Source organism: Sitodiplosis mosellana, unplaced genomic scaffold (genome assembly GCF_009176505.1).
Source record: "Sitodiplosis mosellana isolate CC-2019 unplaced genomic scaffold, AAFC_SMos_1.0 Smas_scaffold_6166, whole genome shotgun sequence".
Taxonomy (NCBI): domain Eukaryota; kingdom Metazoa; phylum Arthropoda; class Insecta; order Diptera; family Cecidomyiidae; genus Sitodiplosis; species Sitodiplosis mosellana.
The window spans coordinates 3,420,865-3,436,258 of NW_022601407.1; the positions used below are offsets into that span (position 1 = coordinate 3,420,865).

The following is a 15,394-nucleotide window of genomic DNA, read 5'->3' on the forward strand; positions in this document are numbered from 1 at the left end:
ACTTTTCGGCATATGTCCCAGAACAAAAGTTTCTTCTTTTGAGGTGCCAAATCGAACGCGCAGCCAGGGTTTTTGATTTTGTGCGATTTTAAGAATCAATCCACCCTATTGTTGGTTCAAATTTCTACACTAAATTATAATCAATCAGTGCCTATCGATTAATTAATTTCAGTAAATCCTTACTTTGAAAATCCTATACAGCCAAAATGCGTTAACAACAATTCCAATGATTGAAATGGTGTAGTCGAGAAGTAGCCATTTAATGTCCTTTGAGTCAATCCGAATTTCGAGACTGAATAAACAAATACACAGGAGAAGTTCATTGGATCCAAGTAATTTGGCAAATGACAAATTGACGATTTCAAATTATAGAACAAATTCAAAGTTCCTCCAAGCCAAACCAACTTACTACGGTTGTGTGTGTTCGTACTCGTGCATAGAGATCACATTGAGAACATACACACTTATTTCAAATATTCCGAATATTATGCCTGCTGTTCTCAAACTGATGCAACAGAAGTTTACAGTTGAGCAATTCATTTTTGCTTTAAAATCCAAAGATTCGAAACTTAAAGGTGAACTGGAACCAATCGGAATTTCCTCAAATGCAATAATATTCGAACATAAAATGTCTGCACGCAACTACGTCAGAATACACATGCACCCAGCTGATGAATGAAACATTGATGCAAAAAATGTTTATTCATTTAACGTGAACTTTTCTGCACATCTAACCAGGGGCATTCAGGAGAAAAAATGCACTTGCAATGACGAAGGAAAAGTTGAAAAATTCTCGGCTTTTCTTTTCGTTTTAGTTTACATGACGTTGGAAGGCCTTAAACTTAGGATCAAATTGCTATGAATCTGAACAAAAATGCCCCAATGAATAGGTGATTGTTACGCAAAAAAGCAGCTCATACGTTATTTTCAAGTGAAACATTAAAAAAAAAATCAAATATATATATCAAATGTGAACAACTAAATAAATAAATAAAAACTGTTTTCTCTAGTTTATTTCCAATTTGGAACATTTTCAAAGCATCGCTGTATTGATCAATTGATTTGATATATTTGACGCCATAAGAAACAAAACGAAAATATTGTGTGGCACTTTTTGAATTTCGCTCCTCATCCGGTTAAATAGAAAAACAATGTGCTGGGCTGAACCGAAGCTCCATCTGATGTCAACTCACATGAAACGACACTCTGACTTTGACAGAACTATCAAAACAAAATCTACCGCACACATTGTAAACAGAATATTCAGAGAAATACTATTTTAGTTGAAATTGCGGTTTTATTCTGAATAAACTAAAAAAAATACGCGATGGAAGTAAAAGTGGAAGCGGATCGTTGTCGTTTGTGTTATACACAAGCTATTGAATACTTTGATATATTCGAGAATGCTGCATCGATGCCGACTATAATCGACACGCTAAAGCAGTATTTTCACGACGAGGTAAGTCGTTCGTTCCAGTAAAATCAGCACATGTCAAGGAATGACTAAAATTGAATGGACAATTATCTAAATCCTTGAAGGTGAGCGACTCGGACATTTTGCCAAAAGTAATTTGCATTGAATGTTGGGACAAAGTTGAATCATTTCGTAAGTTTTCCGAAGAGGTCATCGCATTGCGCGAAGAGTATCTGCGACAACACATCAACAATGCGGTCAAAGACGAAAGTGATGAAGGTGAATTTCTTCGTTTTATTGTCATTTACGTTTGATTCTTGATTCACGTACATTTTTCAGAATACGCGGTTCCAAATGTTGAGCCAGAATTCCATCGGGAAATGGTTTGTATTGACCTATTGAGGCCCACCAAAGTGATGATGGGAGAAGGAGATGAGAATATGGAATTAGAAGAAAGCAAACTTCATTATGGGTCAGGGAATGAACAGGGATTCTCAGATGGTAATGAAGTTTATGATGAACTGATCGATCGCAATGAGCTGCCAGAGAGTGGCGAAGGCACTCGACTTCCACGACACATCAGTGAAGTAAGCCCCGAACAACAACAGCAAATTATTGACCAATACTGCGACATGAGTTGTGATTTCTGTGAAGCCACATTCCGAACATTACAAGAAGCCATCCAACATTATAAAGTGAGACATAACAATCAGCCCAAAGGCTATGTGAAATGTTGTTCACTAAAATTGTCAGAGAATTCTCTCATGAATGCCCATATTGTATATCATTTGAATCCAGAAGTATTCAAGTGAGTGAACACAAACATTGGATTGAGTTAGAGTAAAAATTCAAAAAAAAATGTAGTCTTTGACAAAGAACAAGCATTTATTCTGATGAAAAATGTATTATTCTAAACAAAACAGATGCCAGATTTGTGGAGAAGTCAAGAAAACGTATCAATCTTATCAACAACACAAACTCAAACATTTCAACCAATTCACGTGCGACATATGCCAGAAGGTATTCACTGTATTCAGCTCCATAGAACGTCATATTCTCAATGTACATGCAACTAAAGCAAAATTCCCATGCGATCAATGCGATCAGAGGTAGGTTAACGCTGTATTTCAATTAAATGAAGTCATAATCATAATCATAATAATAATAATAATTCTTTATTTAAAGTTTCAAGACTCGAAAGCATTTGGAAATTCACCTAGAAGTGGATCATTCGAACGGATTAGAAGGTAAATAATTTTTATTGTACAAGTTCGTGTCTGATGTTGAACAGTGTTGTGAATATTGTTGATATTCAAATTGACTGATTTCATTGCAGATTATTTGAACGAAATAAAATGTATGGAGTTCAATATAAGTGAGGTACAGATCAAAAATACAATCGAGAAATATTTCGATCGGAAATGTGAACAATGTGATGCTCAGCTCGATAGTATCACAATGGCCAAATCACACTATTTATCAGAACATGGGAATCCAAACGGATATCTCCGGTGTTGCGGATCTAAAATGTGTTATAACAAAAAAGTTTTGGATCACATTCAATGGCACATCGATCCAGACACTTTCAGGTTGAACTCAAACATACGAAATTTTAGCAATATAAATTTTCCTTTCAATAAGTTTATTCTATTGCTTACGAATAACGATATCATAATATGAAGAGTTTTTTTCATTGAATTTTTCAGATGTCGAGTATGCAAGCTAGAACACAGCCGTCGATATACCCTCATTGATCACGTGAAACGGCATACTGCTTTATCAACAAAGCAATTTATGTGCGAAATTTGTGACAGATACTTTGCGACCAAAAAACAACATAGAACTCATATGAAACTCACACATCCAGGGGAACAACTAAATTCTTCACCGCTTGAAACGAGTTCTAATGAAAACAATGGCAATGACGTAGAGATACCGGGCTATGTCGATGCTTCGTGCGATCTGTGTCCAGCAACAACGTTTACCTCGTTCAAAGAAATGCAATCACATTATTTAGATATTCACAAATTGGTCGGATCGGTATCGTGTTGCCAGAAAAAGTTTTCCCGCATAACTTTATTCAGTGATCACATTGCATTGCACAATAGTCCGGATGTTTTCAAGTAATTTCAAAATATCTCTGCATTTCACTCGAATTTTCCATAATTTAACCGAAAATAAAAAATAATTTGATATGTGTCTTCAATGATTCCAAATAGATGTGATGTTTGCAACGAATCGCTGCCAAACCGATACGTTTTAAAACGACACAATGATTGGCATTCAAATAAGTATTATTGCGACACGTGTCAGAAGTCGTTTACATGTAGTAACCACTTGAAAGACCATTTGAAAACACATAGAAATCATAATAGCGAAAATCAACGCAATTTCATTTGCGATGTATGCGACAAAAGGTGAGTACAAAGTACATACACTTCAGATTAGCGTGACTGAAATTACATGTGAAAAATTGCCTATGATCCCAAATAGATTTCATAGCCAAAAAGAGCTGAATGGACATCGTAAAAGGCACGATCTAAAGCATGATCAGATTTGTGAGTTCTGTGCAAAGGTAAAACGAATCAGTCGGAAAAGTACAATTCAACGGTTTTAATTGGTTTTAATATTTTACTTTTCATTTAAGAAATTCAAAACAGAAGCGCAATTAAAACTCCATCAAGCGAAACATTTGGATGTAGCGTCGAAAACAAAGCCAAAATTCCAGTGTGATATATGTAATGGATGGTATACGACGAAGCGTATTTTGAAAGGACATAAAATGATACACAATCCAGAGCCACAGAAATGCAGCCATTGTGATAAAATTTCCCCCCATCCAATTGCACTGAAACAACATATTAAGAATGTCCATGCTGAATTGGATTTCAAATGTCATTTATGTGAGAAATCACTCAAGTCACAATCATCGCTGAAGGTACGACATTTTGGATAACATTTTTACATCATTTTCTGTCTTCAATTCACTATGAATTGGATCAGAGCGTGTTATGAGCTGACATCAGCAGCACTAACTAACGTCAGGCAGATTGCTTACTCTTTCGTTTTCATACTGCAAATGCGTTGAAAAAACGGAACGCATACTCGTCAGCTCATAACACGCTCTGAATTGGATTGAACAACCTATTTTAGGATCACATCGCAACGCATACGAATGAGAAGAGCTATAAGTGCACCTATTGTGATGAGACGTTCATTTGGCGGACAAACATGTATAAACATAGAAAACAACGGCATGAAGAGGAATGGCTGGCCGATAAGGACAAGAAATGAGCGCAAAAATTAAACCTTGGATAATGCGTCTTTTCTGATGATCAAATACAATAATTTCATACCATTCAGAAGCGTCTTATTAAACCGATAATTATTCGTCAAAGAATATTAAAACAGAAAATATTTTCTGTTAAGTGAAGCATTCAAATAAAAACGATGTATCTGATCAAATGAATGGGTGATAATGATCGTGGCCCGCCAATCTCTCATAAAATAAAACCGAAACATAAAGTTGGTTTGAAATAATAGTGAAATAAAGAACGCGTATAAAATAAAACTGCAACATGCGCGGAGTCAGAATAAAAGTGAAACATAGCTACGTTGCTCTTTTATTTTCACTCTGTGCATGATTCATTTTTATTTTAAGTAATGAAAGTACTCCAGTTTTGAAAGTATAACTCGCCAATCTACCTATGCAAGTCAGTGCGCAAAAAATGTTGAAACAATTCCGGAAATAATTAACATGATTTTTGCCTTTGCTGTAGCCATGTTTATCGAGACGTTGAAATTGTGCACAAAAAAAGTATTCGGCCAAACCGGTTTATTTGAGAATTTCTACAATTTTTTTAAATAAAATATCAACACAGACGATGTGAAACGATGAATTATTAATGTTTTCAGTGATTTTAAGCCATTTCACGAGTTTTCAAACATTATTGTGTTAGCTGTAGGGTAAAATTTGGCCGAATGGTAGTGGCGCCGGCCAAGCGAAGATCTAGTGCCAATAGAAACGATCTGTGTTGATATTTTATAAAAAAAAAATGTAGAAATTCTCAAATAAATCGGTTTGGCCGAATACTTTTTTTGTGCACAATTTTTTGCGGTGTAAATTAGATTCCAATTGACTACTTTAGATCTATCCCAGCTAATTAGGAGACTACGCTTAGGAACAGATATTATATTAGCTGCATGTAGTCACTGACTGTGTTTCGTACCAAATACGTTCAAGTCTTTTGAAAAGTCACAAAGGACGCGCTTGCAAGTGAAACATTCATAACAGGAAAGTAATTGGAAAGCTTTCGTTTTGAATTCAATTGTATAATTCAAAATGTATCGAGAGGTAAAAATGGCCATTGGAATAAACACAAATAATATTATTGAATAGAAAACATTGGAAAAACAAATGGTTTGAATGACGTTTGTTTATTTCGAGTTTCTTCTCCTTTTCTTGTAGCTTATTAAGCAATTTGTCAATTGAAATAGCGAATAAAATGAATAATTGTGACTTACTAGCAATACGTGATATATTGAATGTGTTTGTTTTTTGGTTTTTCAATCTTTAGACAGGGTATCTGCAGAGTTGTAAAAGTGCAATTACAAAATTTGTAAGGTTTCGTGGAAGCCGTTGATAAAACGATTGAAAAAACATACAAAAAATATACGGATTTTGATGAAAATTGACACAGACATATTTTAGGAGATGAATCACAGCCGGCGACAGCAGGCGCGAGTGACGAAAGCACCTCTGTGCTGAAAGTCGAACTCGCCTATATATACACGCAATTTCGAACTTTTTTTCTAAGGGGCCATTTGGTATGAATGAAGTATCGTCAGAAAGCCCTTGGCTCATAGGCCCAGAAAATGCATTCAAACTTGGGAATCGACCAACCGTCTCCATAGATATGGCCACTTAAAAATTTGGAGCAATTCTCAGTTTCTGCCATTTACCGGAGGGTGGACGCGGCCCAGTCATCTCAAAAGCTTTTTTTGAAGCTTCTCGTCGAGACCTTCCCAACAAGACCAAGAACGTCGAAATCGGACCATCAGTTCATGAGTTATGGCCATTTGAAAATTTTCTTTGCCGTCTCCACCAATTATTCTGAGATAATATTTTTTCTGTGTGTCCGTCCGTCCGTCCGTAGTTTTTGCCCGATCTTTTTTAAACTTTCAGGCATTGAAGCATAACAAAAACTAAGACTTTTTTGTTCCGCCATTTTTTGATTTGGCCGCCATCTTGACCTTGGCCGGCCTTTGAAAATTCAAAATATGGCCTTCTTTCCAATGATCACTGTGCCTAACCCAGTAAACCGATTTCAAACTTTTGGGTATCGTTGGAAAGGTCTTGAGGCCAGCTATCAAATGACATCTTTTTTATTCTGAAAAAATTGAGTTGGCATGATCTTATTTGGCAGAAACCCAAAAAAATGGTCACCTGGCCTTGCATAAATCGGCCATTTTCTCGAAAACGGCTCCGACGATTTTTTTTAAAAATTCTCTGGAATTTAGCCCCAAGTTAGAGCTAAAATTTGACATATAGCTTATATCTGGGAAAACTCTGTTTTTGGAGATATAGCCTTTAGAATTTGGAAAAAACATGAAAAATCGACAAAAATCAACTAAAACTCATTTTTGTTGCCGTTAACAAGGGCAAAATCATAACCAAAGTGTTTTTGAGTTCAGATGAATAAAATTCCTTCAGATACCAGCCCCTCACCAAGTCTTTTTATTCCAAACAAATTGTAATTTCATCTGTCTGTCCAAAAACCAAATTTTTTTAAACGAAAAAAAAAATAAATTTTTTTTTCCTCCGGCGTGCGACTCGAACTCGAGTCCACACGCTCATAAGTCTGCTTTCCCACCTACGCGCTGATTTTGCTTTATTCAAAAAGGCGACAATGCTGGTTTTTAACTACAACATTTCATGTTTCATTTTCTTTGACTCAATACACACCACTTGTGTTGGTTGATTTTGTTGGAAAAAAATTTCGGGTACAAAACAACTGATATCAAATAAAAAAACTTCTTTCGAAGTAATTCCTCGTGACGAAAGCGAACACAAAACAGCTGATATCAATTTTAAAAAATCATTTCGGAGCGATTTAGATTTGCTTTTTTTGCATTCTTCCATCTAATTTCAGAATCGCACCGTAACGATTTTTTAAAATTGATATCAGCTGTTTTGATATCGCTTTCGTCACGAGGAATTACTTCGAAAGAAGTTTTTTTATTTGATTTCACATACTTCCCATACAAAAGTATCAAAAAATCGATTTTTCAACTTCCGACGAATAGTGCTAGCGTCTCCGAGCAGCACTATTCATGGGATCAATTGCAATCGACAGCACTATTCGAGCACTATTTCCGGGCGGTGCTGATGACATGTACCTGAGGACGTCTGTGCACATTACGCATAAATCCTAAAAAAATGATATTTTCATACCAGAATTCATGAAAAACGTAACTTTTTTGGGGAGGTACCTGAAAAAGTCATATTTAGGTTAATATCTGAGAAGACACCCTTTATTTTAGAGAAAAAATAACTTTTTACCAAGATACTTGACCCGAAAAATGTAGAATTGATATTCCCGCTTGTTGTGGAATCGTCGTAATATATCATTAAAATTCGTCCCTTTTAATTCGAATCAACCCCGTGTTACATATACACTGTAAGTTTTCGGAGGGGAATGAGTAATCTAGATACAGTGCAAAATAGCGGTTTCAACTGTTTTTGGATGAATTTACACTAATTTTAGGGGAAAATGTGTTATTGCTTATGCGAACGCTCAAGTGGCTACTTTTCATATACGTGTCAATACATAGACACGCACTGGTGACCAAGCCTGTGCAGTTGTATGTATTGTAAGTTTTGCACACAGCAACTCGTTCAATACATACAACTGCACAGACTTGGTGACCAGTGCGTGTCTATGTATCGGCACGTATATGAATAGTAGCTACTTGAGCGTTCGCATAAGCAATAACACATTTTCCCCTAAAACTAGTGTAAATTCATCCAAAAATAGTTGAAACCGCTATTTCGCACTGTATCTAGATTACTCATTCCCCTCTGAAATTTTGGTGTATATGTAACGCTTTTTGACAAGTAACAAACCTTGGTATAAAAAACTTAACGAGTGATAATATCATTATGCTATAGCGTGTTTATGATTCTTAAAGGATGCCACTATTCAGTGATCCTGGCGGATCTAAAGTTGTTGGAATTATTTTCAAGTTACAGCACTTCAAAATTTTAATTTGTTAGAAAAAGTGAGTTTTTGCGTCATTTTTTTAAATTTCCACTTCTTTTCGTCGATTTTGCACTGAAAATCACAAAATCAAAAATGAATTCCGGGAAAACTAGTGGACAATTGAAAAAACTGAGTATGCAGATCTTATTTTTTCCATTTAAATAAGATATTTTAGCAATATTTTGAAAATCGGTGAAAAAAAAAAATAATTGTGGGTCGATTCGAGTTAATAACACTATGGATTAAAAGCATATTATGAAGGATATATATATATGCAACAAAGTAGGTACAGAAAAAAGATTCTCTCAGTTATTACAATAATGAATAACAAGATCTTGGTTTAATTTCATTTTTGAAAGATACATAGGCAAGTTTAAATTGAATAAAAAATATGAGCATAAAATTGAAAGCCACTCTAATTCTGTCCATGGCTCAAAAAAGTATTAGTAAAAAAATCCAGATTAGTAGCTCTACATTTCATGTAGTGCTAAAAATAGATCAGTGAAGTGAAGTGAAGTGAAAGACAATTTCGTATGTCCTATGTCTAGAGCGTGTTGTGAGATGATGTCAGTTGCTGATATCAGCTGCTGACGAGTATGCGTTGCGTTGTTTTAACGCATTTTAACGTATGCATGATTGGATGATGAAAATTAGTGGAATCTCTCTCTTTCATTCCAATTTAGTGTTACGTACGAAAAAAATAATAAATCGTATAAAACGCAGAGAAAAAAACGCAGAAAAATGGCAAATTTGATTTTTGAGCAAAATATTGGGTAAATGATGGTTCCAGTAGCACCGTATAACATATAACAGCCCGTATGTAAGCTTGTATGGTACCTGTATGGTTATTACACCAATATATCACTCAATACAATACACTATATACGAGGTTTATAATAACAAAATAAACTAGATGGGCACGAAGAAAGAAACAAAACTATTCAATACGCGGAAAAAATGGGAGGAGGTTAAAAGGGAGTGCACCAATCCACCCATGTATTATTCTTCATGTTATATACATCAAAAAGTGTTTTATATAGGGAATTTGTGAGTGAAACTTCATAAAGAAATGAATCTCTAATCTTATCGTTTTTCTTTGCGCGAATGTCTTTTACTTTCCCTCCACTCCCCGTGTGAAAAATTCGTGACTGACTAGCCAGCCGCCTAATTTCGGACTTTTTGGCTGACTATTACTGACTAAAAGTGATTATCTCGAACAAAATATTCGACTGTAGGCAACTTCAGTTATAGTCATCTAGTAGCCAAAAAGTCCGAAATTAGACGACTGGCTGAAAGAATAACTAAAATTGATTGTTTCTATACAACATTTTTGAATTCAATCAACTTAGCCAGTTTTAGTTATTTGCAGCTATATACAAATGAGTGACTGTCAGTCACTTTATTTGCACACGGGCCACATCCACGATTAAGAACTGTGTAAATAAAACAAAGTGATTTAATTGGAATGGGAACAACGGATGAGATTGTAATGGTTTTCAATTGTTTTTCATTCGATTGGGAAAACTGTTTTTTTAAATTGAAAAGTTAATCGTCAAATCGTCAAAAAATGACAAAAACGGTCAAATCAAAACGTCAAAATTTTTTTTCGATGTTGTACCAAATTCGGTACAAAATTTATTAATACAGTTACTGTATTACAGTACGCCCCCGCAAATTAGAAACCCGAGAATTAGAAAACCTCAAAAATTAGAAATGAATTTCAGGTTTGAAAATTTGTATGGAAAATTTCTAATTTCCGGGGTTTCCGAATCATTTCATTCAAAACAAAGGGAAATTTACTTCATTTTTAATTCCATTTCGTTGAATAACTATATTAGCAGATCAGCTTGAGATTTTCGACGTTTACCATGAAGTTAAAAATTAAGTCAAGAAGTAATCTGTTCCATATTGTCTGCGTCAATCATCAATCATCAATTATTAACAAGTCGAAACCGATTTGTTCCATCAGAGAATTTGCATATACAAAATTGTATATAGAATGCTAATGTTTTCTGTTTACTATCGTAAGATAGGTCATCATTTATTTCGGTTTGTTCCGAGGAGTAGTTTATCCAGCAAAATAAACTAACAGACTTACTATATATTTATAATCACTAAAATAACTGCTTATAAGCATGTATTTACGTACAATACCTGATTGAACAGTGTTCAATATATTGTTTTCAATTAAGCAAATCATTCCCCCTATCAGTTTTTCATTTGATACACCGTTTTTGGATGAAATTGAAAAAACCTCAGAAATTAGAAAACTCCGCAAATTGGAAATGGTCTCGGGACATTTCATTTCTAATTTGCGGGGGCGTACTGTAATATTCTAATTTTATTTATTTTCTGTTGATTAATTCTATGTCTGGTTCAAAATATGCATGTCTGGTTACATTGACAATGTCCAATGTCCATTATCCATTCCATACACTGTCTAACTATGGTTCGCTGTGGTTGAAGGATGACTTGCGGATGTCTACACATTCGTCTGATGTTATTGATTCAGATTGTAAGAGTCATTCAATACAATAACATTTCTGATCTGGTGAAATTAAGTAGATTTCAAACTCTGATCAGCTTGCTTCGGACTATGCGCGATAGCATTGTCGTTTACTATTAGAATCAGAATAGAATCATTTAAGGCTTAAGAATCGCACTGAGTGGACCCTGTGAGTAGCGCAATGCATCACAATGTCGGAACGGACGACGAACAGTGCACAAATGTTCAAATACAAATGAGTTAACCACTGTCCGTTCAATGTGCGCTCAAAAACTCACAGCAGACACGTAGAATAAAGAAAAACATGTTCGTGCCTGTATTTCGGCTATGGTGAACCTACTACTACTACTACTACTTCTTCTTCTTCTTCTTCTCCTTCTTCTTCTTCTTCTTCTTCTTCTTCTTATTTTTTCGGCCGAACGAAGATCCGAACGACAAAGCAAAGGAGAAGTAAGTGAGCGGTATGCGCACACAACTCGGTTTATATGAGAAAAGCATCGCACACGAGCGCTGTGGCTCTCATTGAAATGAGTTGTACTGTGAACTGAATGTGCGATTCTTGAGCCCTGGAATTATTTTGAAGTATTAGTATAAACTTGAGCTGACTTTAGTAGGGCCCTGACCAACACTGTACAAACCAGATTGAGATTTGGTTTTTTTTTTTGATTTTTTCTGTATAATTTATTTTCATTCTTGGATTTTGCCTACGGCATACGACTCATACAAGTCGCGTTCAAATTTAGCACGGATGTACGTTAAGGTCACAAAAATTTAAAAAAAAATTCCACTCTATACCAATACCTATATCGTAAGCAAATAAAAAGACAAATAACTTGAGGTGTTTTTTGACAGAATATTAATGGATGGTCCAACAAAGCAACAATATTGGTTGGTATGGTCATAGATTGACAAAAAAATGTTTTGAAATTAATTCTACACTACAATCGAAACGGGGAATCGAAGGAAATCATCCGATTATTCAGCTAAATTGGTTCAGCTATTCGTCACCTGAAAAATACACATTGATCAAAAAGATCAAACCAATTTCTAATTTTGTGAAAAAATATGCAACATTACCATCGTTAGTAGCCAATTGAATTACTAGTATTTTGTTTTCTTAACCGATAAAAGTTTGGCGACCTCATCGTGACCTGAGCAATAATAATACAGATCAATGAAAAAGATCAAATCGATTTCTTATTTAGTCAGCTTTACCATTGTTACGAGCTACTTGAAGAGGCGTCTGCTTAGAACTATTTTGAACATTAACATTTGCTCCTTTACGGATCAGAAGTTCAGCGACATTCACATGACCTGAAAAATAATTTTGACCGGTAAAAAAGATCAAATCAATCTTGTATTTAGTGAAACTCATAAAATCTCGTAGACAGCGTTTTTAAGGTGTAGAAACGTATATGGACACCATTCCGGAGCACAGCAATCTTGTAATGTGTAAGCTGTGTGTACGCGATTTATGGTGTGGCCGAAAAACCTGATATACAATTGAATCCCACCATATCGTGTACGCTTACCGTACGTTTAAGTACTGAGTGTATGTGTGAGTACAGCCAGCACTCACACGATATGGTGTGATTCAATTGCAAATCGGTTTTTTTCGGCCTACCATAAATCATGTACACATAGCTTACACATTACACGATTGCTGTGCTCGGGAATGGTGTCAAGAGATTTTATGGGAAGTATTCAAAATTACCATTGAAAGCAGCGGAATGAAGAGGTGTCGCATGGTATTCATTTTTACTATCAACAATGGCTCCTTTACTGATGAGAAGTTCAGCAACATTCTTGTGACCTGAGAAATAACACAGACCCACGAAAAAAGAGATCAAATTAATCTTTTATTCAATGAAAACCAATAATCAACATTACCATTGGAAGCAGATAAATGAAGAGGTGTCTCCTTGAACAAATTTTCAATATTAACTTCGGCTCCATCGTCGATGAGTTTTTGAGCTTCGTTCACATCACCTGAAAAATAATGCAGACCAATGAAGTAGATTGAAAAAAGCATTTTTTAAAAACATAAATACTCAAAATTACCAGTCTCAGCAGCTCTATGCAAAGCTGTCTCTCCACGTATGTTTTTTTCGTTTACTAAAAGTTGAAAAAATAGTAGATCAGTGAAATTAATCGAAAGAAAATGTTGCGTACAGTGACGCAGTGTGCTGTGTGAATGAAACTTGATGAACAAATGGAGCTTCAATCTTACCCTTGCTCCCAGATGGTCCTATACCACTGACATCCACGATCAGAAACTGTGGAAATAAAACAAAGTGATTAAATTGGAATAGAACAATGGATGAGATTGTAATGATTTTCAACTGTTTTTCATTCGAGTAAAAGTTTCCATTATTGGACATTATTTTTGTAGTGGAAGATTTGTTTCAATTGAAAAACTTTAAAATGGAAATTTTTTCATTAATGAAATTAATTTCGGAAAAATAATCACAAATTGTCCATAAAAAGAATCAAATGTAAAAGATTTGATCCAAAATTCCAAGCAACATTAAAATTACAAATTTCAGACTAAAACTGTCGACTCACCTCGGATAACACCAAGCCAACGAGCAGTAGTGTAAAAGATCTTTGACTCAGCATTTTTCCAGCTTCGAACTATCAAAAGTATACTGTAAACGTGTCAATTGAAGAAAATTGACGAACTGTTTGATTGACAAACGAATCGAGCGCATCTTCTTATATACTTTTCAAGTATGATCACATCAGCAATACATTAATGATATAATTTAATCCACATACAAAGACAATTCTAATTGAAGCTCAAAAAATATTATCGCACACATTTTTCAAGAAAATAATGTCAAACAATTGGTGGAATTACAATTCCACCTGTGCGCGTTTGGATAATTTTGCGTTCCGCACTAGGGGTATTTATGTGAGTTGAATTTATCGAAATTGTTCGTTCCATTGCGATTTCGTTACGAATTCGCACATTCTCTGCTTTGTCACTGCGAATGACAACTAAGATGGCGCCGGCTGTTAATGTTTTGGATTTGACCAATTCGCAAAGAATTCGCAAAATTCGTGAAATATTTGAATGAATTTGAAGTCAAAACGCGCGCGAATTGTGCGAATTCCTGTCAATTAAACATGTCCTGTGTAAATTCCCCTAGGTTCCACATCATATAGATAGCATCAAGAATGCTAGATGTTTACATTCAGTCCTTCACTACCTTCACTATGGTTTGAAAAATAATCGAATTAGATCATGAACATTGAACTGCAAATTCAATGAAAATATTCAAAGAGTAAATATTTTTCACCCTTGAAATGTTGAGTGGTGTTTATTTGATGTAGCTATTTGAATATAAAAATGTTCACATCTTCGCGGCATTCTCAAAACGCGATCCGTTTCAAAGTCGTCTCAAAGCAAAAAAATAACAACAGATAGATCGTCGCTTACATAATGTGAATTTGAAAGCGTTCGATCAAACGATAAGACTCATACCAGACAAATTTGGTCCTAAAATTGTATATATATGGACTGGTAATTTATTTAGATACCCCAATATTCTCGAACAAAAATGAAAAATGTAATCAAAATTATAGGAAAAAAAAATTGTCTAATGATTTGGGAGTAGTGTGGTCATAACATGTAAAGTCATTTCAATAGTAGATCTCAACCAATGTATAATTTAGTTGTAAGCATGAAGAAACCAAATAAATAATAAAGAAACCAAATACCATTGTGTGATGATGGATCAAACAATTTATGGAATTACAATTCCACCTGTGCATATGTACATAATTTTGCGTTCCTTATTAAATGGATCGAATCGAAAATACGTTGTTTACGTTCATTCCTTTATCACCTTCAGTATGGTTTGAAAAACAACGCAATTCGATCGCAATGAATTGAAAATTTAAGCAAATATTTTTCACTCTTGAAATGTCAAGTGGTGTTTATTTCATGTAGCTATTTGAATATGAAAATGTTCACATCTTCGCGGCATTCTCAAAACGCGATCCGTTTCAAAGTCGTCTTAAAGCTAAAAAAATAACAACAGATGGATCGTCGCTTACATAATGTAAATTTGAAAGCGTTCGATCAAACGATATGACTCATACGATTGTGTTAGATTCAGGCTCACGTACCATGGTTGCGTTGGTTTATATTGAAGAAACATCCAATAGTTACAATATTAGCTCATACAAGGATATATGTGTCGTTGA

At 34.9% G+C, this 15,394-nt stretch overlaps 2 protein-coding genes across 2 annotated transcripts; one reads left to right on the top strand and one right to left on the bottom strand.

Annotated features, from left to right (window-relative positions):
- Positions 1–763: 763 nt before the first annotated feature.
- Positions 764–5,953, top strand: LOC129575230 (zinc finger protein 726-like). The gene is made up of 12 exons (XM_055458320.1): positions 764–890; positions 1,011–1,459; positions 1,540–1,693; positions 1,754–2,222; positions 2,338–2,523; positions 2,600–2,661; positions 2,751–3,003; positions 3,121–3,537; positions 3,634–3,831; positions 3,908–3,989; positions 4,062–4,352; positions 4,568–5,953. The coding sequence occupies exons 2-12, from the start codon at positions 1,328–1,330 to the stop codon at positions 4,706–4,708; spliced, it is 2,385 nt and encodes a 794-aa protein (XP_055314295.1). The 5' UTR covers positions 764–890; positions 1,011–1,327; the 3' UTR covers positions 4,709–5,953.
- Positions 5,954–12,015: 6,062 nt separating this feature from the next.
- Positions 12,016–13,895, bottom strand: LOC129575232 (integrin-linked protein kinase homolog pat-4-like). Its single transcript, XM_055458322.1, has 8 exons — positions 13,748–13,895; positions 13,413–13,458; positions 13,244–13,297; positions 13,073–13,171; positions 12,897–12,995; positions 12,398–12,496; positions 12,260–12,333; positions 12,016–12,190 (listed from the first exon to the last, which is right to left on the bottom strand). The coding sequence occupies exons 1-7, from the start codon at positions 13,799–13,801 to the stop codon at positions 12,284–12,286; spliced, it is 501 nt and encodes a 166-aa protein (XP_055314297.1). The 5' UTR covers positions 13,802–13,895; the 3' UTR covers positions 12,016–12,190; positions 12,260–12,283.
- Between the last annotated feature and the right edge of the window lie 1,499 nt (positions 13,896–15,394).